Source organism: Penicillium taxi (assembly GCF_028828555.1).
Source record: "Penicillium taxi strain IBT 34144 chromosome Unknown utg000004l_segment0_segment0, whole genome shotgun sequence".
Classification (NCBI taxonomy): Eukaryota; Fungi; Ascomycota; class Eurotiomycetes; order Eurotiales; family Aspergillaceae; genus Penicillium; species Penicillium taxi.
Window position 1 is genome coordinate 3,650,571 of NW_026643206.1, and position 27,529 is coordinate 3,678,099.

Below are 27,529 nucleotides of genomic sequence, written 5' to 3' on the forward strand. Positions count from 1 at the left end.
GTTGGTCCTGCATCCTCATCAAGCTCTTTCTCTAGTAGGATCGTTTTAAAGCGTGGATCAAGAAGCAGCGCTATATGATAGGCGTCTTGCTGATCCATGTAAGCATAATACTTACTATACTTCAACATTGCAGACTTGACAGCAGTACTGATGTCAGCACTAAGCCCTTTAAATTCTTCTTCAAAAGAGATAGAATGATTGAGTAGATCATGTAACTCATAACAAAGAGGAATAATAAGGCTAATATGAGGTCTTTGCTGTGAAATATATAAAGTAAACTCATAGAACTTAGAGAGAACCATCTCAAGCTCTGCTAGCCAGGCCCAATCTTGCTCAGAAAATGGGATAGGTTCTTTCTGAACCTCATTCCATGCTATAATCTGCCTTTTAGAAAGTCGGGCGTCTTGGAGCATTAAGTAGGTTGAGTTCCAACGGGTCTGGACATCAATACTAAAGAGATAGTATAAGAGAGTGATAGAGAAAGCTTACCGAATGAATTTATCAGGTAAAGAATTCGCTTGACATATAGCCTTCCATTGCTGCCGTCTTTGAGGTGTCCATTTGACCCAAAGGGCTAGAACGCGTATACGTTCTAGCGCAGTCTTTCCATCTGGTAGTCTTTGGCGATCATTAAGAAGCTTACAGATCTCCTTAGAGGACTTCTGGCTCCCACATCTCAAATCTTTAAGAATATCTTGTACAATAAGATTTAAAACATGGCAGAGGCATCTAATGAAGCTATCAAGACCTAATAAATTATTAGTTAGTAATAAGAGAGAGTATATATAAGAAAGAGAGAGAGAGAGCTTACCTTTGAAACGTGAGTTAGGTGTATTCTCAAGATAGAAGAAGAGCTCAGACATTAGAGTATCGTTATTTCCAGCGATATCAGCAGTAATGGTCAGTAATTTTGGCGAAATTTGGAGCTCTTCTAGTATCTTAAAGAGCTGTTCTGCCATATTCTCTCTAGTATATGACCCAAAAGAGCTCAACAAAATCAAGGATTCGCTCTGGATATTGGAAATCAGGGGCTAGCCAATGACCAATAACCCCTGATTTCCAATATCAAGAGCGAATCCTTGATTTTGTTGAGCTTTTTGGGTCTCATACCAGAGAGAATATGGCAGAACAGCTTTATATGATACTAGAAGAGCTCCAAATCTCACCAAAGCTACTCACTATTACTGCTGATAGTGCTAGTATTAATTATACTCTGATATCTGAGATCTTCTTCTATCTTGAGAATACACCTAACTCACGTTTCAAAGGTAAGCTTTCTATAAATTTAAATTTACTATTTACTAATATAATTATTAGGTGTTGATAGCTTATTAGGTGTCTCTGCCATATCCTTCATCTTATTGTGCAAGATATCCTTACAGACTTGAGATGTGGGAGCCAGAAGTCCTCTAAGGATATCTGTCTACTTCTTAAGGATAATAAAGGACTTCCAGATGGAAAGTCTATACTAGAACGTATCCGCGCTCTAGCTCCTTGGGTCAAGTGGACGCCTCAAAGACGGCAGCAATGGAAGGCTATTTGCTAGGCGAACTCTTTACCTGATAAATTCATTTGGTAAGCTCTCTTCTATACTCTTCTCTATACCCTTACTTATCAATAATTTAGAGTCGATGTCCAGACACTTTGGAACTCAACCTACCTTATGCTCCAAGATGCCCGACTCGCCAAACATCAGATCATTTTATAGAATGAGGTCCAGAAAGAACCTATCCCATTTTCTGAGCAAGATTGGGCCTAGCTATTTTTATGGTAGAATGCCCACAAAAGTGAATATCCAAGGGTGGCAGCAGCTTCAAGAGACTATCTAGCTATTCCAGCAGCAGAGGTATCAGTAGAGAGACTATTTAGAAGTGTCAGGGACCTACTTGGTGTTCGTCGACACTCTATGACAGGTGAGACTATGCGAAAGAATGTGCTACTTCGCAATGTCTTTCAAGTCAATTATCATGAGTCTGATGATCAGTCTAAGTCTTATGTATTTAAAGATAGTGAGAAACTACTTTGATGCTAGAAATTGAATTTTGTTGGTTGTGAAACCTAGTTATCTGGAAATAATTGACTAAATTAAATATGCATGAGTAGAAATATATATCTGAGAGATTGTAAGAATAAATAGTCAGCTGACACCTATATTTGGTACTAATAATTAAGCCTAATCAGGAATAGAATATTTTATTCGCGAATATTCGCATATTCGTGCCGAGCTCTATAGGGGTTAGTATATTATCCTCCTTTATAATCCTCCCCACGACAACATTTGAAGGGTATACATATGCCAATTCCGTAGGTCACAGTTTGCGCTACTGATGGTTTACAGGGATCTCAATGCACCATTCACTACTACGTTGATACGTGGAGAAATTTGTGCGGTAAGATGCGTGTCTTATTCTAAGTCCCCGCGATAGAATCGGACATACTCCGATTCCCACTAACTCTGTCACATGATCTGCTTGGTTCTACCAAGTCCTAGAATTCAACCTGACTAGGGATTGATGACCGGACAGGAGCAAAACCTGGGGCACTGCGATGTTGGGTGGGATATGCAGTGACGCTGTCCTGGTATACGTGGAGTCGTATGCAGCTGAAGGCAGTGCCAGTGGCACTTGCGAGTGGAATATGTGATGAGAGAGGGAATATATTCGCCGCGCTGGAGCTGGTGAGACAATCTGCTGCGGTAGTACCGGGAAATTGGTTGTGAGGGGCGTGGAGCTGATTTGGTGAGTAGTATTAGGTTTGGCCATGACTGGCTAAGTTAAGCGGATACATGAGCTTACCTATGACAGTGGAAATTTCGTGCGTTTTAAGGACTTCGTTTTATTAATACTACCTGGCTAGTTAGGATATTGGCACAAGGTGTGTCCTCGTTGGATAAGGAGAGCCTGAATAGGATATACTGTTATATTTGGCTGTTAGTAGGATTGATCTACGCTAAGTACTATTTAAGACCATAATAGTTCCATTTGTGTGACTTGAGTTAGAAGTTGATCATACGCTCATGTTCACGTAGTTTACTTGAACTCGGCAGGAAGAATTGTCAAACTGCTCATCTCAGCAATTTTCTCCTTCCACAATGTCTTCTGAATCTCCTGGCCTGTCGAAGACTCAATGAAGGCAGTTGGGCTATACAGGAGCAATTGTTAGCCATTTACAATAGGCACTTCTAAACAAGGATTTGAAAACACTTACTTGCTGATTGTTTTATCCATTAAGAACTTTCCATGGGACAACGGACCTACCACCAGTGCACTATTCAGGATGATCCAGCCACCCACTTCAACAGGCCTGGCGTGCACCGCTTTAACCATATTCACAATGAACTTTAAGTAGATTGGGAGAACATCGCTCATGTTGGTATTAACCATGCCAGGGCACATCATGTTGATGATGACTTTCTTGGGATCTAAGCGCGGTGCGAGACTATAAATGAATAACACACAAAGGAGCTTGGAGTCACCATAACGCTGGAATGGCACAAATGCGTCTGCCTTGTCCATATGTTCAAGTACCCCTTCATCGGATTTGATGGGAGACTTCTTCTCGAGGCTTGTCATCTCAAGCGCTCGACTGCCAACCCAGCTTATACGCGCAGGAGAGCCAGTCTTGTCCGATCCTTCCTTGAGATAAGGCAGAAGCTCAGCAATTAATAGAACATTAGAGTAGTAGTTGACTTAGATCATTCGGTTAGCTAGGCCATTCGCAAATCATTAATACACAGACTTACTTGAGTAGTGCGATCATGGCCGCTTGGGCTACGTTCTAGCTTCAATAAGCTGATACCCGCATTTAGGATAAGGATATGAACCACGGCAACCTCCTCGCGAAGTTGCTTCGCGAATTTTTGCACGCTTTCGTACCGGTCCATATCGAGCTCCATAACCGTAATGCTCGGCTTCGGGTTGTGAGTTTTGATGCGGCCGTCTTGGCGGAGAGAAGTGGCGCAAGTCTCACCCTTCGCGACATTACGGACAGCAAGAATCACGGAAGCACGAAATCTTAGCAGTTGCTTGGTCACTTCCAGTCCCATACCAGCACTGGCACCAGTAATCACGACTGTTTTACCCGTAAGGCAGAGGATCCACTTTCGGCTGAATAAAGTTAACCATGATAGGACTTAGATGAAACTTGGGGAGGAATAGAGCCTTGTCAAGGATAAGAGTTTAATTCAAATTGAAACAGAATAAGATATAAAAGCTTGAGGGAGTCACAACTATTTAATCTGAATGTTGCACTTTGCCCTTTAAAGCTCGCTCTTGATCGTGACTTTTAAGCACTGTCCCAAACAAACAAGGGTGACTCAGCATTCGGCCGACGAAGGCCCTAAAATGGAAGTCCGATTGAGCGAAATTCTCGTCCGAATTACATCTCGTCTATGTATGACCTTGTGGAGCTCAAAGTGACTATTTTACTGTCGCTGACCAGGCCTCGGAATCAAAAAGCATTATGTAAATTAAAGTCATCGATTGATACTTAGATTCATTTCCCATATTTACCTCTGCCGAACTTTAAGATGGCTCCCTGCAAACCCGCCACCGAACTGCCTGTTCTTATTTCACGGCACATTGCACCCAAGCTGCGGGATCTACGCCAAGCTGACTGCCACTAGGAAGAAGCCCCCACTTCCACCCTTCACAGCGGGAGTGCTTCCGCGTCCTCCGCGGTAGCCTTACTATCGATATTAATGGTTGTCCTACTCCCCGTACCCAAAGTGATGGCGAACTGGCAGTCTCTCCTTTTACCCATCATGTCATTTACAGCACTCCGGGAACGGAGATGAATGAGGTGGAGTTTGTCGTGAGTGCCAGTGATTCCGTAGAGGAAAAAAATGGGACTGTAATGGAAAAATTGTTTTTCGAGAACTGGTATGGCTATCAGGAAGATGTTTTTCAGCGCGGGGAGAAAATAGATTTGCTGCAGGTACTTTCGGTGAGAACAGCTGTCAGAATACTAGGAGGGGGCGTCAATTTCCCAATCCCTTATATATAGTTTCAGCAAAGAGAGCTTCACTCTCTCTTCTTTTCTTCTCTTTCTTTTCCCATCTTAGAATTCCATTTTTACTTCCACCTCTTTTGTCATATCGGAGTAGGATTGTTACAACATATGTGATTTGCTTATTAGAAGAAATCCAAGTTTTTTCAGCACAAAAAAAAAAAAGAATTTTCTGCCAAGTAGGTGTTGGAACGAAGATCAGCTGACATACCAAGATCATGTGATCTTGGCACTGCTATTGTCAAAGGCCCGATTCCATTTACAGCTAGTCTATTTTTAGTCAGCATTGGAATCCCACCATGGGATTCCCACCATAGCTACACATACACACATACGCATACTGCACTCTCATTTGCCCACTAGAATCCACAATTCCTTTGGTAGTCAGACCTCCATTTGACATATATCTTCATTCATCTGAGCATTTTAGAATGACACTTCACTTTTACCTAATATGCATACACCTATTATATACGTACAGAAACGATATCAATAGCTGTCTGCTTCGGTAATAACCTAGTCAACCGACAGTAGGCTCTCAGTCTTAATCTTCAGGCATTTTATCCGCATAAAGAACTTTGTCGGTTGACTAGGTTATTACCGAAGCAGACAGCTATTGATATCGTTTCTGTACGTATATAATAGGTGTATGCATATTGGGTAAAAGTGAAGTGTCATTCTAAAATGCTCAGATGAAAGAAGATATAGTAGCTGCCATGCCAAGATCACATGATCTTGGTATGTCAGCTGATATTCGTTCCAACAAACTTCAATAGCGTCACCGAGCTCAATGTCCCCCACCACAAATTCGAGTTCCACGACTACAAAGGCATCAATAAGGTCCTCTAATAAATCACATATGAAATCACCACCAGCATCGGTGTCGGACTTATACGTTACATATATCTTCTGCGTTGTTGGACTTGAGTCCGTCTTCCACCAGAAATCATAGTAATCGACTGCGGCAAACGCAGCAGTGTTGCAGAATGTGGTTGAGGTTGATTCCGGGAAAGGGTGGCCCCTCTTCATTTCTTCCACATCATAAGTAAATTTGTAGCAGTTGGAGCTATTTCCTGCTCCATACATGGCTGTTAAAGCTGCAGTTCTTATCATAGCATCTCGTAACGATGTCTAGTTGTACTAGCTATCAGGGACGGTAACATCGAGCGAACTATATGGCGTTTCTCCGTTTCAATATCGTGTAATCGCTTAAGCTAAGGCTAAGTAGCCCCTCGCTCAACAATTATACCCAAAGCAGATTTAAAGCCCCGCCATACAAGAAAATTAATTCTGAAAGGGTTAGGAAATAGATCTTATGGCGCGAAAATTCGACTCAGGACCGGCTGATTACGCCGAGGAACTAACGAGTCTCTCCAGAGATACAAGGGAGGTTCGGAGCTCGGTGATCCAGTCCAATAGCAGAAATACCTCAAAACATAGTGGAGAGAAATTGGCAGGGTAAATGAGAAACAAAAAGTTGGAGGGGAAATGGGGGACTTTTATAGAGCCACGCACAGGGAGCTAGAGACTCATAAGGCTAAATTATTTATATAATCAAAAAGTGACCACTAAAATATCCAATATCCGATATGGTGTAGTGGCTAACATCGCCGTCTCTCACACGGCAGCCGGGGGTTCGATTCCCCCTATCGGAGAAGATCCACTTCGTATTTTTTTACTTTATTTTATCTTTTGGCTTGGACAATAACTAGCTGATTCCCTTGGATTATCTCTTCACCTAAATGGCCTGTTGAGTATCGCGATCGCTTTTGGATTGGCAGCAGCTCTCGGCGAAGAGATTCGCCCCGATTGGAGATCAGAAACGCACGAGTGATAGGCATTTTAGACAGATGATTGTATTAGAAAAGTGGAAGATATGGGAAGTAGGGGACGCGACCGCGTGGTCCAAAACTGGAGTGCTGCTGCTCTAACTACCCTATGACGTTTGAATGAATAATACATAAAACGCTCGAGCCGGCCACGTAAATCAATACAGGCTGTCTCTGTACCAAGAAGAATTTCTAGTTGAATGGATTATTGAACAGGACTCCAAGGATTTCCTCCCTCTCATATATATGCGCGTGAGATGGCTATCTGCTTTTTACAATCTGGTAAAGCACTTAAAAAGCTTGGCTATCAAAGTTCCTTGAACAGAATCCACGCATCACTTCTTGTATTATCAGACGCATTGATACGTCTAAAATCCATGAAATATAGCCAGCAGCTATCCAGGAGCACTACGATATCTCTCCTTGTATTAAAGAGCAATACGATAAAGGCTAGAAAGAAATATGCTAAGATTAGATTGAAAATACATTTTTCCGACATATCGTGTTCTCCACGGTGGAAAGATAGCTTCTAATATTTATCTACACAGCACATTATCCGACTAATGGCCTTGACACATCCCAAATTCAAATCCAGATTTCTTCTATACCACAAAAATGCCAAAACACCCCTCCTCTCTTCTAAGTGCTTTATGGCCTTTACTACGCTCTAGAGCTACCTTTATATATATTAAAAAAAAGTCAAAATCTCCTTCAAAAACAGCAAAATTCAACTAGAGACCAAAGGTTAGCTCTTAAGAAAGCAGGCAAGGCTACAAGACTCCTTACTACCAAGCAGGTAGCTGATGGAGCTCTAATTTCTAAACTTACTGACCGAGGTAAAACCTTTCAAAATCATAAAAAGAACAAAAGGATTACTATAGACCCCAATACATGGTTTACAGACATGGAAAATATTCAAATGGCACAGCTAGAAGCTATAGCTTTAGTAGAGCGTCAGCGACAGAGGATCTAGAGAAAGGAACTAAAAAATCTCCAGGAAGCATAGTAAGGGCTGCTTTACAAGAGATGATGTTTCAATGGCATACCTAGTGTCTGTGGTGTATATAATATTGCCTTTTTAGACTAGCTCATAATTTACGTTCGGGTCCAAAACTAGGGGTGGTTTAGAGCGGTTCACAACTAGGGTGCTGATCTTACTTGTTCTTGAGTTATGCCATTGTATTAAAGGGAAAATTGGAGGAGGGAAGAAGTTGAGGAGAAAAGGAGGAGAATGTTGCAGCTTCCAATGGTCGTTATATTAGCAAGCTTGGCACTTAGCGACCTCGGAAGTTCCAAAGCTAAACACTCTACTCAGATAGGTATGGGTATTTGTAGAATCAAGCTTGAATTATTGAATTTTAATGCGGTATGTAAGCTGATAGAATGCTGCATACCTAGATAGAGTACATAGAAATTTCAATACCTAATACTGAAGCGATGTACATATGGTACTCATGTAGGTAGTTTCCTATTCGGAAATGGATTATTTTTAATTGATACTACTTGAATATGTAGGTACCTCCAGACCCCTCATTGAAAATATTGGGCCCTTGGTTGTGCGATATTACATAGGATTCGCCCCACCCCCGGGTGTAACCAGTTCTCTGTCACTAGGTACTAGTCACATTGGCAGTATCAGATGCTGATTTGGCGCCGTTGATTTAAGCTTCTTTTAAAGTTTGGGCACTAAAATACTCAAATTCGAGGTAAGACATTAACCTAAGTACCCTGGCTGGTGGTTGTATACAACACTTTTGAGTGAGAAACTATGACCTTGATTCTCTCCAGACATTATATGATGCATGCCCAAGTGAAACTTTGAATTTCGGTGGGACTGATCCCAGATATTCTTGCCTCGGATATCTTGACAGTGTCTTCATTGCCCAGGTGTTTCACAGACCATCGAGATAAAGGAACGCTACCTAAGCATATCCAAGTGCTCCCTTACAGACTTCGTCGATGGTAGCATTCAGACCTCGGGACCTCTGTCATAAGATATGCACATGACAGTTGTATGCAATCGAATGGATGACTATGCTACTACTTTGAATTTGTCGTACCTAGGTGCATAAAGCATTACCTAGGTATAAATAGTGACCGATTCCCGAAGAATGTATGGGATGAAAGAGCCCTAAACACCTTCATTCAAAAGTGATTACTCGATTTTCCCCCAAAAACCATTATAAACATGCTTGCAAAATCTGTTCTATCAATTAGCCTGTTCCTCGCTGGAGTTCAGGCTCAACAAGCTGCAAACTGTCAATACCAGTCATTGAAGTGCGGTTCAGCCTTGCTCGCTGCTCCATACGGTTAGCGCTATCTCTTGACTCTTTCGTCGAGTAATTCTCTAACAGTAACTCTTTTCTAGGCTACACCGAAGCCCAGCTCTCTGCAGCTGTTAACGATACGGCTTCAATCCCGCCTATCAGCATTTCCCAGCTGTCCCAAACTCTTTTCCACTGTACAGATATTCTGGGTGGTATCACTGGAAACGCTTTCTGTTTCGCTGGATGTGACGCCAAGCCCGGTACTCGCAATGACCAATGTATCTTGTAGGCGCCATGAGCTCTCCACATCTTTTCTTAAGGTAGTTGAAGTCCTTTTAGCTCGGCTACCCCGATATATACGTTGATTTGGAGATGTTACCTCCTTTCCTCGTTTTATAGGGTGGGTCTAGATTCCAATTCACTCCTCCTTAGGTAGTCCTGAATAACATCTGTTCGCTATAAACCTTCATGATTTTGAGCGGAAAGGGTCGGGCCTAGGGGACTATTCATTCATTATTACCAGAAAAATTCTTTTTAAATGGCATTTTATGCTAGTTTCCAATTTAACTACCACAATCGCTTGCACTAAGCCATACCTTGTCACCTTTTCTATAGAAGTCACCAACGTACCTACCTACAATACCCATTGATAAATGCTAAGCTTAAACCTCAGTACTTGTATTAGATTGAACGTTTTTAGAACTTCTGTTTTGAACATTGAAATATGGTAGGTATCTACAAGATCTCAAGAGCATTTAAAAGCTAGAACCTGTGGAGAACTTGGATATACATGTGGATTTAATAAAATTGCACTGGTTCAAAACAAATCTTCTGACTGTTTTCAACATCATAATAATTTTCCCGAGGTCCATGGATTTATTTCGCTCAAACTTCTGTAAGCCACGCTGCTGTAGCAGTTGCTGAGTACAGTGTATAAGAATCCATGTATGATGTATTACTCCCTCCAAAACACCAAGCCTTGTGCTCAGTAAAGCATGTAAAAGCATACCCAGAAGTAACAGTGGTTGTAGTTGTGTTTCCTGGGCTTGTGACTGTAAGTGTTGATGTTGATATTGATGTTGTAGTAGCTGTGACGGTGACAGTACCCGGGGCCGAGCCATTGCCTGCTACTCGGCAGTCGTCATCCATGGTCGGGTTCCGAGAATCTAAGCATCCATTGAAACAAAAGGAGTTTCCAATGAGGGCTCCATATATATTCTCACAGTGGAATATGACCTGGGCAAGTTGGTCTGATGTAATGGGTGGGATGGAAGCTGTCTGATTGACGGCAGCAATAAGCTCATTCACGGTATAACCTGTAATGGCGGTTAACTTTGGCTTCTTACGCGTTCCAAGGCTCCAATATTTGTATGGAAGCCCTTTTATAGTGCATTCATACCGTAGGCTGCGATCAATGTATAGCCACATTTTTCGGCTTGGTAGATACACGGCTTGGTGTATCCATTGATTCTCACGACAAAAGTCAATGGAAACAGAATGGCAAGGCAATGCAGTCGACGCATAGTATTGTTAGAGGATGTTAAGCTGTTTCATCAAGTATTTGAGTAAGAAACCTTTTTCGGTTGGTACCTATATAGCGGCGTGAATACTACTCTTGAACAACCCAACCCCGGGAAGGCATCCATCTTTCGCCGCGGTAAGGAAAGGTATACCTCTCGCAGGGCTTCCACTCTACTGCACTAACGGCTGCCTTCATATGAATGTGCCACTGAGTAATATAATGCAACCTCTAATAGTTGACTAAGTAATGCTATTGTAACCCGAGGTTCGGCTGGAATCGGCCATTTTACTACTCGTCAGACTAATGACCCACATGAGGAATGAGGCTTGAGATTACTGTTCATTCTCTCAATTGGAGATCCAGAGGTCCCTTAAACTTCTCCGCCCTTTGAACTTGGGAGATCTCTCAGTCGTCTTTCTGGGGTAATGTGGGTTTTGTATCCCATATCTTACGTTGCACTCGAGAGGTACTATCAATTGGCCCATCGAGATACTTTCCGCTTCGTACAACTCATTTGACGCCTTTCTAGGTATTATTGAAGACTAATGGGATGATTTAAAAGCAATTATTTGCATGCCTCCTATTAAAATTTAAAGTGGTAGGCTGAAATTTGGAAGCTTAAATCCCAAGGTTTTCCGGCCTTGACGTTGATAATTGAACACACAGAACCATATTCTAGTCCTGCTAGGTCATGACACCCGGAATGTTTCAATAGTAGATCAAGTTAATCATACATAAAAAAGATAACTTGAATTTGAAGTTAAGAACTCTGCATGTGCATAGGAATCGAAACAGCAGGCATGGGCAACGAAGCTTTCTCATCTTCAATAAACATAGTCCGCTCAAGCTTCGCCGTCATCTTTGCACAGAACCTATCAACATAAGCAGTCCAAGCCGTGGCACAAGCATATACAATCCCGATCCATATAGGGATACAAATAGCAACGACCCACGGAGGGCGCAGAGGAAGCCACTGGCGTTGATCGTCTGTCTTTGCCTCGCCTCCTTCCCAAGGTTGGCCGGAGATGCCGTACAGCATCCAGCACAAGACGACTCGCAGCATTGTGCCATGGATGAGGTAGACGGCGAAACTCTGTTTTCCGAGCCAGAGTAAAAGTCGGTTGGAGAGGAAGTCCTTTGTTGAGGGCGAGAGAAAGATTGCGAGAATGATAAGGTCAACTCCGACTGCTGTGTAGCGTTTTCCGATATTTACGTCCGGTGGGAAGATGTGGCGTGCTAGATTGAACATGCTATTGGACCACTCTGCCCATTCTGGATGCTCGCCTGGATACGAGGCAATAAATAGTCCTGCTATTGTCATTGGTATAGTGAGCATTTTGCGAGTGTATCGGTGGGCTTCGATCCAGTCTTTGAGGGCTGTGTTGTAAGAGAGATCGCTGAGAAAGGCGCCGTATATTGCTTGCATTTGGAATGTTTCTAAGAAAATAGTCAGCTATGAGTTCATGCAACTGTTCTCTGCTGAATGTTTTTTTTTCTGTTTCCTTAAAAAATCATGTTGAGATGGCTCACCTGTGTTCTTTGCATTATCCTGATGGAAATATAGGATCATCCCGATGTATACAATGACCCTATACCGGAATCGAACAAACATCGTGGCGCAGAGAAGGATATAAACCAGCATAGAAGCCCGGAGCAGTGGCAGGAGTGCCCACTGATGATCATCATAGGCCATATACCCAGTCGTCCAGGTAGTCAAGAAGTTCTTTCCTAACCGGAGAATCTCCTTCCAGAGCGAGTCCTCTACCTCAGGAGCAGCATATCTACACCACCAGCAATCAGACCGATTGGCAACGACAAAAGCCCCAAACTGAGCAGCTAACCACGAGATAAATAAAGCAATAGTAGCAGGGAATATCAAGCGCGGAGGCCTGCGGAAAGCGCTTTTTGCAATTGTTGTAAATGCCGCCATGGTATCGCCAGCCCGTGATTGTTTGAGTGGTTTTAGGGCACAGACATAACCGGTCAGGAAAGCGAATATTGTCACACCGATACGACCTTGCCAAGGAATACGAAGGATTGGCCATTGTAACATCCGGGGCGTTGCGTTTTCATTGTCGCGGGGTGAGAAGAGGTCATAGTCCCAAGCACGAGCTAGATGTGTCAAGACGACTAGAAATGAAGCAATTCCTCTAAGGCCCTAGAATTTTGGGTAGGTTTGTTAGCTTGGGCAGCTATCGATTGTGTTTAGGGCTGAATTGTTTCACGAACATCGATCCACTTGACGCTTTTCCGTGGGTCACCTTTCGTTGTAGAGCCTGATTGTTTCCATGGCATGACAGCTGGAATTGTATCCCTCAAACGAGTGTATAGATGAGACGATTGGAGGAGCGGCATGGTCTATAGGATAAAGACTCGGAGAATTGCGGGTTCAGTTCAAGATAAGAATCATAAAGGGCATCGAAAAGGAACCATCAACGTGTGTACGTGATAGTATTAGAATATTAAATAGGAATAGGTGAATATCTCTCAGTGATGTAAGAAACAAAGAGGATGGGGGCACCTGGAAAAGCCACAATCGACGCAAATAAATTAATGTAGAAGACTGCAGATGGGGGTTTGCCACGAAAGAAGGGGTGTGAACAAGCAATTCTAACACGAATAGAACACGAGTGATAGCGCGAGAAAACCCTCTATGGAGTCTTCTGAAGAGAGAGCCAGGTGCCGTGGAATATTTTCAGCGCATACTAGGGGTTATTGAACATTGTTGATAGCACCGATGTAGAAAAGGACTGGAATGCCAGGCTGAGGAGACAGGAAGAGTAGTTGGGTCCGATGGACCGATTTGACCCTTGCATATGACCTGGCTTGCGCATGAATTTCCGTAGAATCCGTAATATTTGCAGATTTGCTTGAGAATACTCTCATATACACGTGGATGAGCCTTGTAAAAAGTAGGAGGTTACTAGGAACGTGCGTTCATGACTCGGTGATACTCCCGTCATTTAGATACTGCCAAGGGATGTATGAGAATGGATTGCGGACCTCAGTAGTGGAATGTTTCGTGAATAAAGATATTTCTACTCTGTAGTGGTAATCACATATTAGAAAGTGCTGGATTAAATAGCACAGATTGTTGGTTTGTTACTCATAATCTCGTCTTAGAGCGTGCGGGGCACGATATTCTCAAGTTATTTAAACCAAGAGGGGTGGTTGTCCAAAGAATGATTAGAGCGCAAAGTGCCAGGAGGCAACCTCTGAAGAAAAGTAAACGGGGTATGATAATTTTAGTAAAATATGAACGCCTTCTTTCCCACAGTCATAAACTTCATGAAAAGCTCAGCGAAACAATCTTCGCCCGCCAATAGTACCAGAGCTCCAAGTAACTGAGCCCTTGACGGCAAGATTATCATTACTAAGACCAGAGTAACCAACGCCTCCACCTTCACCATCGCGCTTAGTGCGTCGCAGCCCCTCACGCAAGTGAGATGGCAGAAGTTGACCACGGTGCGGATTCGGGGGAGGGCGGAATACGCGCTGTGTAAGTTGAGACGAAGAGCCTTCTTCCTTGACTGATCGAGCCGCTTCCTGAGCATCGAATGCAGCACGTGAGGAGTCGTCGAATGCCTGAGCCCACTCAGCCTGGACAGTTCGAGCTTTTTCGATCATCTCGCCCGCGTAGACCTTTGTGAAGCCATTCACGGTCGTAACTACACTCGCAGGAACAGACTGGGAAAGTGCGTGGTTGACAATACGGCGGAGGGATTCTTTACGAAGCTTGGCGCGCTTGAAGAGGTCGTATCGCTCGGATTGCATAGGATTGAAAGCGTCAACCAGAATACTGTATCAAGTAGCAAAGTGTTAGTGTGCAGCTCGTGACGTAAATTCGGGAGCGCAAAAACATACGCTAAGTTCTTCTTCTCAGCCTCTGTATCAGTCGTGCCCTCATCCCGGCCTAGATCTCCGTAATCATCATCATCATCAGCTTCATCGGCGCCTCCAGCACCCGCTCCACCCATTCCCGCGCGGATTGAGCCTCCCCCATCAGGTGAGCCCGGCCGCGGAGTGTCGGTAGCACGTGTACTCATAGCATCGTCGCAGTCCTTATCAATTTTGTTTTTGCGTCCGCGCTTTTTGTTTCGCGAGAAAACTCCATCTGCGCTTGTTCCGCCCAGGCTTCCGGTGAAACTTCCTGTCACGCTTCCTGCATCGCTTGTCCCTCCAAAACTGCGCTCGATATCGAGAGAATCTGCAAACGAGGCCTGGCGGAGTGGGTGCATGCGCGCCTTTTTACCAGGCTGTGATGCATTCGATGAGATGGAATGTCGCTTAAGGGGATTGGCGACATTTTGATACGGTGGTGGGGACGACATGTCGGGTTCAAGTGGCAGAGAAGAAGGATGAGGGTTATATGCGGATGGTTGAGCAAGAAGCCATGTGGCTACTGTCAAAGTGATCGAAGCTAGAGCTTCCGAAAGAAAGTAGTTAGATGTTTATTTGGTCTGACGTAGCATCAGACCGCCTGCCGTTCTAGGAATTCTGCCATATTTAAGCAGCACTTCGGAGGTCGAAGTGAAGCCAATATAATCAAATTGAAATTGAATATTGTCTCTACATGAGTGTGTTACTTGACTTTTTAAATGAGAGCAAGTACTGAGTTTAATATTCAATGAATGACGATAATAGAAATAGGAGGAATTTCAGAAAAAAAAGGATAGACAAGATATCAAGTATCTCATCATTGCTGATGAGGCCTAACAAAATACCGAAAACAACGTGTACTCAGAGCATAAAGATGTAATGCGGGACAAATCAAGACATTGAAATAGAAGATACGCGAAAAGACTCGATGTTCACAAAGACACTGGACGGAAATCGACTTGGTAGCAGAACGACTGGGCCAGACGAAGGTGAGAATAAAGAGACGACTTTCTAGTAATCTTGAGTGTCCTCAGAATTTCTCTCCGATTCGGGGTGCCCCCCTTTCCAGTCGTTACGCTCATAGTAGCGAAATACCAAGTCATACCCGTTCAGGTCGTGAACGATACGGTCAACACGGCGGTAGCCGTCAACATGCTCATTCTTAGGATGGCGGCGAGCAGCCTGGCGCTGCGAGTAGACCTCGTGGAATGCATTGGCATCTCCTTCGTTCTCTGGTAGGACAGGCTTGGTTTCAAACAAAGTGATGCTGAAGCGACCAGGCTTGAAAATGTTCACAACCTGCTGGATAATATCGGCGGTGGTCTTGCCGTTCTGGGAGTGCGGGACGTTGGCCTCGAAGGATGCATACGAGCAGTGTGGCTCCGGAGTGACGTGGACGGTGAAGTAGTGAGTCCCGGACTTGCCGTCAGATGCAGGGATAACACCGTTCGCAGAAAATCCACATGGTGTAAAGAGATAAGCATCGATACGAGCATCGGGGAACTTGCTCTTAGGGTAAACGTCCGACAGGCCACAGGTTTCGGAGACCACAGTGCCAAGAGCATGACCTTCAGTGGTCAGTTCAGTTGGCAGAGAGCCATTGTTCTCATTGACAGTATCATCTAGATCCGAGCCATTGTTGAAAACGTCAATGTGCTCATCATCTTTGTCCTGGTTGCGATAACGCTTCTCGGCCACGGCGGCGGCATTGTCCAGGTAGAACTGCTGCGCATTGTCCTCGTCTAGATCGGTCATCAGAACCTCCAAAGTCTCATCATACTCTTCACAGTCAGGAAGAGGAGCGCTGTTCGGGAAGTTGAGAAGCTTGGTTTCGGTTTCGGCAAAGTTTACGTCCTGCTCTTGAGGACTAGCCGGGGGCGTGAGCAGAGTGTGTGGCTCAGTCAAGTACAGATACCAGTGCTCGCCATTCATCTTGCCGATCATGTAGGCACTTCCATTGAGGAACAGCTTGTCCATGTTCCGGACCTCGTCGCGCCAGCTGCGGTGAGGGCCACGCTGGCGGTCAGGGAACAGGTAATTCTTTCGGCTGTAGAAAACGCGATACGGAGCCGCAGCCATAGTAATACCGAGGGATGGAGGAGCTGTAGAGCGCGAGAAGCCTGCAAACAGAGCAGCGATTTCCAGAATACGTGGAAGACCAGAAAGTAGGGTAGTAGTGCCGCAAGTCTTCAAAATCAACTTGTGAGGCCAGACGAACATGCTAGATTCTGATAGGAGGTAGGCATCGACATCGTCGGATGAGACAACGGAAAGAACCTGGCAGTTGACCAGATTGAGCATGTCCTTCCAAATTTCACTGGGGACCTTCTTCAAGCCCTCTGGGCCTGCGACACCAAGCTCGGTAGCAGATGGCGCAAACCAAACTTCGAGGAGCTTTTCAGGACCTATAAATTTCACATTAGAGCTGTTTCAAATTGGCCTCATGGTGACGGGGTTGACTAACCCTCAAACGCGTTGGTCGAATCAAGGTCCTGGGCAGCCTCATAATTGATTGTAAGAGAGGGCGTCGCCGTAAACGACGACGGAGACTGGGTGTAATGCTTTGGGATAGTGACGTGAACCATCTTTGCAGATTGATGTAGTTGGAGATGATGGACTGGGTAGCCTGAAATATTGAAACGTATGTAGTGTGGGACCGCCCTGGTACCGTATGCAAACAGAGACAAAAAGGCTTTAGAAGCACTGTCTACTTACCCAGACGAGTAGGGGGCAATGCCCGTCTGAGAAGAGAAGGCCCTTTTGACTAAAACGGGCTGGCAATCCAGGCAGGGTAACCCAAACAAGCCTGAAGGGGGCTGCTAGGGAGGTTGGAAGACGAAGGTGAGGAAGAAGTTGTTACAAGAAATATTGACTGTCAGTCAAGTACCCTCGTACTGGAAGATACCGATACCTATCAAAGTATCGGGTCTAGCAGACGAGTGGTATCTGCTCCTTTAAAAGAGATATTGGAGAAAATGTTGATTGTTGTGGGTGTGAGTCGCGTTATCGAGGCCTGGATGACAGTGAATATATCAGTACTTGATATTTTAGATTAAAAAGCAAAGGTCTGCTGGGAACCCGGCAGAAAAAAATGACACTGAAGTCGCTTCGAAGAAGGTGTTTTTTTTTTCTGCCAAGGATTGTGGGAATAATCTACCACTTACTTCGCAGGCTTGGAGAGAAATCGCAGAAGGTCCTTTGGGCTCATGGAAGGCAGGAAAGGAAATCGGCTTAAGATTGCACGTTGTCGCGCGAGACCACAATCGTGAACATGAGCGAAGTAGCAGCAGTACGGGGTAGAAGTACAACTGTCAAACTTAGAGCAAAAGCCCAATGGATACCTGAGGTATAGTTGCTGTCCGAGCGAAGAGAGCTAGTATGTTCAAGGAGAATATAGCTAGTACTCCGTACACAAGGGTGTAATGGTCGTTTTCTCAACAATGAGAGGAAGAGGGGGTGACTGAGAAATGTTTGCGGTCTAATGGTTGGTGCGCGATTTTTTTATGTGCGGGCTGTGGGCCCGAGGGTTAGTGGGGCTGGCAAAATCTGTCTGACATCAGAGCGTTCGTTAGTCCTTGTTTTTTTGCAAAAAAATAATTCATTCACTCAACTTGGAGTAACACACCTAAATAAAATTCATTGGTAATCTGAATAGCAATGGGGGACAGGAGTTGGATTGATTTCATTGAGTGAGATGAAACGAGGAAAGCAGAGACCAAGAAACCAAGGATCGACACCCGAGACGGTGGAAAGTGGCAGAATAAATTAAACTTTCTGGTCCCTGTTCTTTTCCTGTACGACTTGCAGTACATCCTCAACTACATGATACATCATATTTTCTAAGTCTGCGTGCATGAATATTCCCTGAAGAGCTTGGTGAGAACTTAGAAGTGGTTTGAAGAAAGTAGTCTCAATTTCCTCCGTTGGCCTTGACAATCAAACCAAATCCAGTGATCGGGGAGTCTGGTTTCACTGGGGCGTGTCATACGTAACTAGTATTAATCTGGGGCAGTTCCTCGAATAAAAACTACCCTTGGACTATCGTTATTATGTGAAATTTGAAATTACAACATGTCAATAGGGCTACACGAATTTCATTATCGACGGTATTGATTAGCTAGTAGATTGCGTCATCGGATAATCTGGGGTATCTGATGGGAGTGTGGAGTAGTGCATTGTTTAAATTAGACCTTCGAAAACGGGGTGGAGGTAATAGTGAGCGAAATGAAGAGAGAAATAATGAATAGGAGGAATGAGATAATTCAAATCAAATAAAGTAACTAGGGTATTTGGACCAATGAGTTTCGATGTACTTGTACACTGCAGAACACTACTTGAAAGGTATATGGGCTTGTAATTATCCATTTTATGCCCATTTTGAGGATATGGACTTGGTGAAAGCTTTGGAATTATAGCAATCTTAACAATTGAGATAAGGACTATGGTATTGCGGGAATTTCAAGAGTCAACCAACAAGTGTGCTAGTTGCACCTCGTTTGCTTCAGCAATCCGACCAGCAATGAAATCTCCAACCTTCTCTGCCAGTCGGGAGCGCAGAGCTTCAGTGACGACAGAAGGATAGCCATTGGCTAGCGAGACTTTGCTATCACGTAGACTAGCCAGAACGGCAATCAACGCATTCAGCACACGCTCAGCAGCCGGACGACGAGCCGAGTCTTCGATGCCTTCACTGAGGAGTTTGGAGTAGTCGCTGAGATTAGGAATGACGAGCACACGCACTACCTCAGAACCACCGATGGCCTGGATGCCAATGATCGCTCCGTAGTGGGCACTAAAAGGCTTCGAGGGGTCAAGGAAGCTCTTGAGGCAGGACCGAACAAGTCGGGGTCGCAAAGTATGCGATGCGTGTGAGTATTTCTTCGAAATGAAACCAAGAAGTGATGCTGCCAGATCACGTAGGGTAAATTGTTCGACTTGGTCAGCAGTAGCACCAAGCTGTCGGCCAACTAAGCAAGTCAGGATAGCGGGAACGAGAGAAGCGATCTTGAGAAGGATTAGAAAGCTTTATTGATACAGAGCTCACAAAAGAGCAATACTTACGTAGGGATCAACGTAAAGAGACTGATTCTGCACCAGGGCCTCGGCCATGTGCATCACCTGGGTTAGCACAAAAATGTCTTTCAAGTTGTGAGTGACTTTCTCTGCGATGAATTGCACGAAGTAGGGAACCAGCTGATGAAGACCATGGTCCTCTCGCAGACTGGAATATCCGGAGATCCGGTATTCCTCACTGGTCTCATCCAAGAAGGCGCTGCAAACTTTTTCGAAGTACAGTTGCAACTCCTTGGAAAGTACATGCTTGACCAGCGGTTTCACAGCCACGTCACCGGTACCACTCATTGCTGCCAGAGTAGAGTTGACATTTGGACCCTTTGAGACCAGCTCAAGGTTGCGGGAATCTGCAGAAGTCGGATTCTGCGGAATTGATGGCTGTACGCCTTCGACAGCTAACCAATGGCCTGGTTGGATGTTAGTCACGTGGTACAATTCATCATGGGACAAAAAATTAACACACCTGTAAAGGAGACCTCTCTGGGGACCTTTGGCAAAGGAGCGTTAATCAGCTTCTCAAAGTCAACCTCTTCGTCTTCCACATAGAATAGTGGCTGGCCCGGTCCCAGCGATGCCTCGCCAAACCGCAATGGGCGAAGAGATTCGTAGCCATAGAGAGGCTCAACATCGAGATGGCGCAAAGCAATAGAAATGTCCTGGGTCGTGAGCATGGTGCGTTTGGCCTTGCGCAGTTCTTTGAGCCCCTCTTCTAACACCTGCGCAACCCGGTATTCAACATCGCGGCAAAGGTTCTCAATCACATCATGGCTGAGGTTGGTGATGCCAAGGGACTCAGCGACATCCCTGATGTTGTCTGGATTCCAGACAGACATTATGGTTGGTTATGAAGAGATGTATGGGTGTACGGGATCAACGCTTTTTTTTTTAAAAAAAAAAAAAAAAACGAATGGATGGTTGTTGAGAAGAAAGGTCAATCGAGTGATTTCCTTATAAATGGAGGGGCATTCTGGGGGATATGGCGGTAGGAAAGGATTGAGTAGGAAAGCTAGCGGGCAGGTGGACTGGTTGACTTTGACTTCGAGATCAGATGGTGGTCGGAAGTAGGTTTAGTGGAGTGAAAATATTAGAGGAAAGAAAGTCGCATAGTTAAGAAGCCCCAGAAAATAGAAAATTGTAAGGAAGAAACGGAAGTAGAAACTTTGGAAAGGACGCGCGCACTGTCAATATATTGACTCGCGATGGGAGGAGCGATGGAGCTTGTCGATAAGAGAAGTTGCACTACTGGCATTACCGGTTCGCCGTAGCTGGTCAGCATTCACTTTCGCGTCGCATTAGCCCATTATTGAAATGATTAAAGCTGATTCTAATAATTTATGATGAAAAATAATAATTGATTATTACAAAGAACTATCTAAGGTAAAAATTACCTGGAACGAAAACTGTGAAGAGTGTCAAGCACTGCTCGGGTATCACACAACAAATGGCTTGAAAGCCCACTAGCCATTTACTTGGAATCCTCCTTCAACTCCTCCTTCAGCTCTTCCTGGGTCTCTCCCTTGGTAGGCTCTGGTTGAGCCTCCTCCTTATGATCTTCCTTAGCGGCCTCTTCCTTGACGGCCTCCTCTTTGGGTTGCTCCTCTGAAGCAGGCTCCTCCTTGGCAGGCTTTTCCTCAGCTGTCTCTTCTTTGGCTGTCTCTTCTTTGGCTGTCTCTTCCTTAGTTGTCTCTTCCTTAGCTGTCTCTTCTTTAGCTGTCTCTTCCTTGACTGTCTCCTCGTTGACTGTCTCCTCTTCAAATTCTTCAAGTTGAACAGTTCGAGCCCCATCCTTCAGCTCAGGGCCCTTTCCGCCATAGTTCTTAGGAATACTGTCCGCGAGAGCAGCGGGGAACTCACGGGCCAGGTTGGCACCGTTGGTGATGGGGTGGAACTTGCGAGTGGTGTTCTTGCTCAGGACAAGCTTCATAGCAGTGTACATCCAGCCCATGATAGTAGGGACGTTGACAAAGTACTTCTGGCTAAGCAACTCTGGGTAGGCAGTAGAGAAGACTTCGATGGTCTGCTTGGAAGCAGCGCGCACTTTAGAGTCCATACGGAGGAACTTGACGTTCATGTAGTCGTGCACCTGGATCATCTGGTAAGGGTCTTTCTCGCCGTCGTAGTCGATCACGGTGGTAGCATCCTTCATTCCAAGGTCTTGCACTGCCAGTTCCATGAGGGCAGCACGCCATTTCACGAACCTAGTTGAAGGTGAATGTCAGTATAAACCATCTTCCAAAATCACTCGGTGCGACTCACTCGTCAGAATCCGCGAATGTCGAGCTTATGTCCTTCACAGCTCCATAGACATTCCAGGTGAACACGAGTGGGCGTCCATCCTGCTCGTATGTGGTCAAGTATCCAAGACCTCCATACTTGGTTGCGCTGAAGCGACCTGACTCGACCAATTCCAAGGGTTTTGTCTGCTTGCGCCACACGAGCGCCTTGTGAAGCTGGTCTTGGGCTGCCTGAAGGTTGCCTTCATTAGCGCGCAGGAATTTGATCAATACGTTGGCAGTGGGAATATCCTCGCTGTCCTTGAGGGGCACGCCCCACATTTCACTGTGGCCGGTGCTAGCGAGAATTTTAGGAAGGTGATCGAAGAACTGGCTCAAGGATGGGATCTTGGTCAAATATTCTGGCTTCTGCTCTTCAGTCTTGGCAGCTTCAATCTCAGCTTCAGGAGCTGCAGCGGCAGCGGCAGCGGTAGCGACAGCGGGCGCATCTTGAGCAGGCTCATCAGCCTTGATTAGCGCATCCTCCTTGGTAGCCTCCTCGGTCACTGGCGCATCGACTTTGGCCTCCTCTGTGGGCTCGACATATTTGCCGTTCTCAGTCACCACAACTGTAGAAGTCTCAGGCTCAGCGACAGCAACTACTTCTTTCTTTTCGAGTTCGGCCACGGGGGGCTGTGCGACGGGTGTTTGTTCTGACATGATTATTTTGCGACAAGACTGTATGGGAAGAGAGTGATTGGGGATAGGAGGAAGAGAAAAATCTTAAAAGGGACTCAGGGGGTCAAAACATGCAAAACATACTAGGGCCAGTTGCCTTCTTAATGCTAGTCTAGACCAACTTATCGATATCAGACCCACATCCGATCTCCACCCGTCATCCCTATATGCATTTGTGCCCAGTAACGCTTACTTTGCGTCGGAGAATTAAATTGGAGCCCCTGATTAATTTCACCAGGAAATTAGGTCAACGCAAGTTGATCTTTGGGTTTTGAAATTCTATACGTGGACTTTCTGGAAAGCCGAAGAAGCTGTTGACGCCACAACTGCACAGCTAAAACGCCGAAAATTGACGACTCGAGTCGGATATCTAATACATCCAATTCCCCAATAATTGGCCTCATCTTAACGCGTATAAGCTTGAAGTCCATCCGTCTTATTACATTTGGTATCATTTAAATGACTCGGATATCTATCGATCCTTCGTAATAAATAAACTGCTAATCTGAAGACTAAGACGCACTAGTATCTAGGCTCTCTCCTTTCTGAGGAATCAAAATGAGACCTCGTTCTTCCTTCATCCTCCACTGCATAGCTTTCAATGTTCGATAAAGGAACGTTAAAGTAGGCATCGGAACACCGCGAGCAGCCCCTTCTCTTAAGGGCTCTCCGACTAAAGTCTCGAACTCGATCAGATTTCCCTATCTCAGTTAATTCGGGCTTCCTCTCTCTCTCTCTCTCTCTAGGTCTTGATTCTCACTTTTTGGACATCTTGTAGCATACTGGGCTGGAGGTATAATGTCAATGGATCAATTGTGATCATCCGATCGATAATCCCATCTGGTAGAGTTACCCCAGTCGCTTTGGCAGCTGCCACCACCTCTTCCATCGCAGGCCGTAGTAGTGTAGCCACGATGTCATCTGCGAGTCGGATACGCCCTGTGTCAAGGCCTGTTATAGCACAAATTGGATTAAGACAGGCGTTGTAAACCAGCTTCTGCCAACGATGGAATGCCACATTAGGTGCGAATGAACAGTCCGTCTTCCCTCCAGCGGAATATCGTTCGACGAAATCCTTTGCTGCTTCGTCTCGTGCCTCCTGAGAGATACCAGGGTTTTCGAATGCCCCGATGAATAGTCTGTCCAAGTCCTCATGCTCTATGAGGGCCGGTGCTGTTTCGCGAGACCCAATCAAACTAATGCCGGACAGGCATATATTGTTTGGATATTTAGTCAGAAGTGGTGCTTCTATATTCAAGCCATTCTGGATCAAGACGATCACCGTTTTGCCAGGAGCCACGGCAGGTTCAATCAAGTCTGCAACGCTAGGCCGATGATCGGCAATGTTTTTGGTCGTCACGACGACGTAGTCGAAGGTTCTCTGTGGCTGTACAGGAATTTCGCGTACAACTTGTATTCTCATATTAGCCGGGCCAGCTCCAGCTACTATGCCCTGAAATTCTACGCACCTTTAGATGGTCGCCAGTGAGTGAGTTCTCCATGATCGCATGATCGGATGTGGAACCCATCAGCGATGACTCTCTCATAGTTAGATCGAAGCACTGCTGTGACTTGGGCTTGTCCACCTATCTCCAAGTTCAGTGCTGTGATAGTTCCCACGCCACCGCTGCCAACTAGAAGAATTTCAGCCTTTTTTGACATGATAGGAAGACATGTGGCAGCACAAAGATTATACTCGCCCGCTATCGGAGATAATGCTGAGCTACTTGGATCCACTTTGGTCGTATGATAATACCATTTTGGTAACTACTTTCTATTTCCTGCATATTATGTTATTAGTCATCGCAAATTCAATATTCAAACAGCACTATTCAGACCAAACGAAATTGAAAATCACTACCTAGGTACAGATCAAATTCATAAAGAAAACTCCATTGAAGTACAACCTTGGAAGGTAGAGTCTCGCCATCGTCCTGGAATATCCTGCGTCGAAATGTAGACCTTGGGCTAATTTATTTTCCGATAGGTAGATTGACGGGTTGGAAAACGAGAGATACATGAGAGCGGAGACATTCAATATTAATTATCCAAAAATCTATTTACGTCTGTTATATCCTAGATCTCAAGTTGACTTCAACTCCCGGAATCCGCTTCTCGCAGCCGTCACTAACGTTTTAGGCCCAGTTCGACGCAGGAACTCGGATTTAACTAAATATTCCCGCCATTTGCAGGCGACGTAGGAGCCTACTAAAACAAATATAGAGACTATGTATTCAGCCTAGAATTGAGCCTGGAAATGAGCTTAGAATTGACGGCCTCCACGGCAGTGGCTCCCGGAGGGCCAGCGTCACTTATAGGCCTAATAAAAAGAAGAAAACGTATTTGCGTAGTTAGTTATGCTAAGTTCGCAAGCTCAAACTATCTGCTAGCCATACTGGCGCAGTTTCTAGTTTAGATAGCGAGTTTCTTCTATCAATACCTAGGTAAGCTACTTTAATAGCCCCAGGAATTTGGCTTGTCCAAGATGCTCGGCATCCACCATTGTGCCTCATTGAATACAATAATCTCTGCTTTGGCGCCCATGGTCCTTACGAGGGCCCGAGACAACTTTTTGACATCGAGTTCTGCCTCTCTGCTGTCATCTTTCCAGTACCAGATGATCCCATGCATTGAGGTATAATCTGACTGCAGCCCTAGACAGTCTGGTGATGGCTTCACTTTCTAAAGATTCACTGTTTGATTGCGATCGTTGTCTCGACGATATTGTATCAGATTGTGTTCTGCACTTCATGGCGAGACCCGACCTGGTAAGAAGCAGATATGACTACGGTATATCATGAACCCCAACTCGGAGAGATTCGGCAAAAAAGTAAACACCTGGGCAGACCTCGGGATTTTCCTTTGTCTATACCGAGTTTATCAACGCACCGGGACTCTTATTCTAAGATCACAGGTAGATTGAGCTTATTATAGAGTTGATAACCCGATTGTAAGATTCTAGGGTTGCAAATATTCTAGCAAGGCCCTGATATTCTAGCAAGGCCCTGATATTCTAGCAAGCCCTAGATGTTCTACACACCCAGTTAGGATATCCTAGCTTGATAAAATCCTCAAAACTCATAACGAGGCCTGATCAACTCATTCTCGGGTTGCCTGTCGGGAGGAGATGTACTGCTGGCGCTCCAAACCCCATTGTGGGAGAATCATTGACAGCGGAGAGGGCTGGCCCGGTGAATCATCGCACACGTCAGGATCCAGGGTGCGTACTTTCGTGCATTCTGGAAGTCGCAAGCCCTCTTCGCTCGGAAGTCCTTCCGTTTCCAGTCTGTTTATTGCATGCAAAACCTCTGGTGTTGCCTCACGTCGAAGCAGTGCCCAGAAATCCTGATCAGACTGAGACCATAATGTCTCCTCTTTTACAAACCCTTGTTCAACTAGGTCTCTGATGACCTGACCTGTTCGTTTATAAATATCAACATGAGCGCGATTCGACCATACATCTCGGTCTGCTGCTAAGTATGCACGCGCAAGCGTCAATGCTAGTTGTGGATCCTCGAGAACAAGTAGACGGTGAGGCAATGAGGCGGAAGGAAACGCCTTCACGGTTGCAAACACCTGCTGTGCATCTTTCAGGCCGAGTTTCTCAAAGGCCACTGTGTCCCGCAATGCGTAGTCTAGTCGGTCGGCACAGAGGTGAGGGGATGGCATTTCCACCAGTGGGAATAACTCCTCTTTGAATGCCTTCAAATCTCCAAACCCGTGTTGGGTCAGGATCTGAGGCAAAGTAGTCGTCTTCAAGTATCGAGCCTTGTGAACTTCGTGGTAGCTCTCCTCTCCAGGTTTGGAAAGCGCATAGTCAACTACATGGCTGAGGGCAGTATGGCTAATATCGTGAAGAAGTGCAGCAACTTGCTCTTCCACACTGGCGCCGACTTTGCGCACGAGTAGGAATGCACCGACCGAGTGTTCAAATCGGGTAACCTTGGGTGTGAACCCGAGGAGGCTTGAGATTCCATGTTGAGAGATGCCCTTTAGGCGCAGGAGCTCAGGGCATTGGAGAAGCTGCACAAGTATAGGCTCAGTAATAACGTGCTCGCCGTATATCCTGTCTTGAATGACAATTTCATTCTCTCCGGTGACATCAATATTCTGGAAAAAGCCGGCGCTTTGCATTGTGAAGAAATCAAAGTGAACTGTGTTCACGATGAGTGGTTTGGAAACGGGTTAGGGTACTAGACCGGTGGAGTATAATCGACAAGCGGGGCTTGTCAGTTTTGGGGCCTGAAAACAAATAGGGACTAGTGAGTAATGGATGCGAAGGACTAAGTCTTCAGGTCTTGGAGAAATCAGGAAGATGAAGATTTCAAGTGCGTAGAGTGTTGTGGGATATATGAAGTGAAACTCAGGATTCCAATGAATGAACCAGCCTCAACACGTGATGTGTGTGTTGATGACAGACGCCATTTGTATTCGACCTGGCAAATTCGTTTCTTCTCCAACCTCGAATCACTGACTCAAGAGTTGATGAAGGAAAAAAAGAATCCCATAAAAAGGAATATGTATGCCAAAGAATCCGCCTGCCAAAGACCCGAAAGCCGTTGGACGACTTGATCATCCACGTAGTGCAATGTGGAGACCGAATCGTGGTTAAACTGCATTCATGAGCGCAGCCACCCAAACAAGGTAAGTATGAAGAAGAAAAGAGAGGGGGAAAGGGGATAGAGAAGGCGGTTTATATGTATTGTCAAAAAGGCGCTAGTGGTAAGCGAGATTCCTTGCAGGTCCCAATATTCGTCAATAATTCTCAAGAATGTTCAAGGGTTGGCTATGATTCACTTCGAAATACGCAAGGGGTAGTAGGTCACTAAGTGATGAAATCCCTTGGTGCAGTACCCGTTCGCATTAGACAAGGAAGCCGTGGAGAAAGTCGCGGAGGGATGATATGTAAAGACGTACGCCTTGTTTCCAGAATTTCAATTTCTTGACTTCAATTTCTCATATGTCATCTGATAAATTCATTGTTTATGTAGATCACTTGTC

The 27,529-nt window shown here is 45.1% G+C and overlaps 10 protein-coding genes across 10 annotated transcripts; 1 reads left to right on the forward strand and 9 right to left on the reverse strand.

The window, feature by feature from the left end:
* Positions 1-3,029: 3,029 nt before the first annotated feature.
* Positions 3,030-4,460, reverse strand: N7495_006253 (uncharacterized protein; the record flags this gene model as incomplete). The annotated part of the gene is made up of 4 exons (XM_057208904.1): positions 3,030-3,141; positions 3,208-3,653; positions 3,743-4,099; positions 4,428-4,460. The coding sequence occupies 4 exons, from the start codon at positions 4,458-4,460 to the stop codon at positions 3,030-3,032; spliced, it is 948 nt and encodes a 315-aa protein (XP_057062678.1).
* A 4,564-nt stretch (positions 4,461-9,024) lies between these two features.
* N7495_006254 (uncharacterized protein) lies at positions 9,025-9,392 on the forward strand (the record flags this gene model as incomplete). Its single annotated transcript, XM_057208905.1, has 2 exons — positions 9,025-9,145; positions 9,205-9,392. 2 exons carry the CDS (start codon positions 9,025-9,027, stop codon positions 9,390-9,392), a joined length of 309 nt encoding a protein of 102 aa, XP_057062679.1.
* Positions 9,393-9,988: 596 nt separating this feature from the next.
* On the reverse strand, positions 9,989-10,626 carry N7495_006255 (uncharacterized protein; the record flags this gene model as incomplete). The annotated part of the gene is made up of 2 exons (XM_057208906.1): positions 9,989-10,419; positions 10,503-10,626. The coding sequence occupies 2 exons, from the start codon at positions 10,624-10,626 to the stop codon at positions 9,989-9,991; spliced, it is 555 nt and encodes a 184-aa protein (XP_057062680.1).
* Positions 10,627-11,385: 759 nt separating this feature from the next.
* Positions 11,386-12,980, reverse strand: N7495_006256 (acyltransferase family protein; the record flags this gene model as incomplete). Its single annotated transcript, XM_057208907.1, has 3 exons — positions 11,386-12,062; positions 12,156-12,783; positions 12,855-12,980. 3 exons carry the CDS (start codon positions 12,978-12,980, stop codon positions 11,386-11,388), a joined length of 1,431 nt encoding a protein of 476 aa, XP_057062681.1.
* A 942-nt stretch (positions 12,981-13,922) lies between these two features.
* N7495_006257 (transcription initiation factor TFIID subunit 11 family protein) lies at positions 13,923-14,956 on the reverse strand (the record flags this gene model as incomplete). Its single annotated transcript, XM_057208908.1, has 2 exons — positions 13,923-14,424; positions 14,490-14,956. The coding sequence occupies 2 exons, from the start codon at positions 14,954-14,956 to the stop codon at positions 13,923-13,925; spliced, it is 969 nt and encodes a 322-aa protein (XP_057062682.1).
* A 559-nt stretch (positions 14,957-15,515) lies between these two features.
* Positions 15,516-17,089, reverse strand: N7495_006258 (adenosylmethionine decarboxylase SPE2; the record flags this gene model as incomplete). Its single annotated transcript, XM_057208909.1, has 2 exons — positions 15,516-16,909; positions 16,969-17,089. 2 exons carry the CDS (start codon positions 17,087-17,089, stop codon positions 15,516-15,518), a joined length of 1,515 nt encoding a protein of 504 aa, XP_057062683.1.
* A 1,873-nt stretch (positions 17,090-18,962) lies between these two features.
* On the reverse strand, positions 18,963-20,410 carry N7495_006259 (TATA-binding protein-associated factor TAF6; the record flags this gene model as incomplete). Its single annotated transcript, XM_057208910.1, has 3 exons — positions 18,963-19,508; positions 19,566-19,984; positions 20,041-20,410. 3 exons carry the CDS (start codon positions 20,408-20,410, stop codon positions 18,963-18,965), a joined length of 1,335 nt encoding a protein of 444 aa, XP_057062684.1.
* A 632-nt stretch (positions 20,411-21,042) lies between these two features.
* On the reverse strand, positions 21,043-22,510 carry sfh5 (CRAL/TRIO domain protein; the record flags this gene model as incomplete). Its single annotated transcript, XM_057208911.1, has 2 exons — positions 21,043-21,775; positions 21,834-22,510. 2 exons carry the CDS (start codon positions 22,508-22,510, stop codon positions 21,043-21,045), a joined length of 1,410 nt encoding a protein of 469 aa, XP_057062685.1.
* Positions 22,511-23,052: 542 nt separating this feature from the next.
* Positions 23,053-24,190, reverse strand: N7495_006261 (ketopantoate reductase family protein; the record flags this gene model as incomplete). Its single annotated transcript, XM_057208912.1, has 3 exons — positions 23,053-23,229; positions 23,289-23,938; positions 23,998-24,190. Coding segments are annotated over 3 exons (1,020 nt in total), but the record flags the coding sequence as incomplete, so codon positions are not given.
* Positions 24,191-25,627: 1,437 nt separating this feature from the next.
* N7495_006262 (uncharacterized protein) lies at positions 25,628-26,662 on the reverse strand (the record flags this gene model as incomplete). The annotated part of the gene is made up of 1 exon (XM_057208913.1): positions 25,628-26,662. The coding sequence occupies one exon, from the start codon at positions 26,660-26,662 to the stop codon at positions 25,628-25,630; it is 1,035 nt and encodes a 344-aa protein (XP_057062687.1).
* Positions 26,663-27,529: the final 867 nt, after the last annotated feature.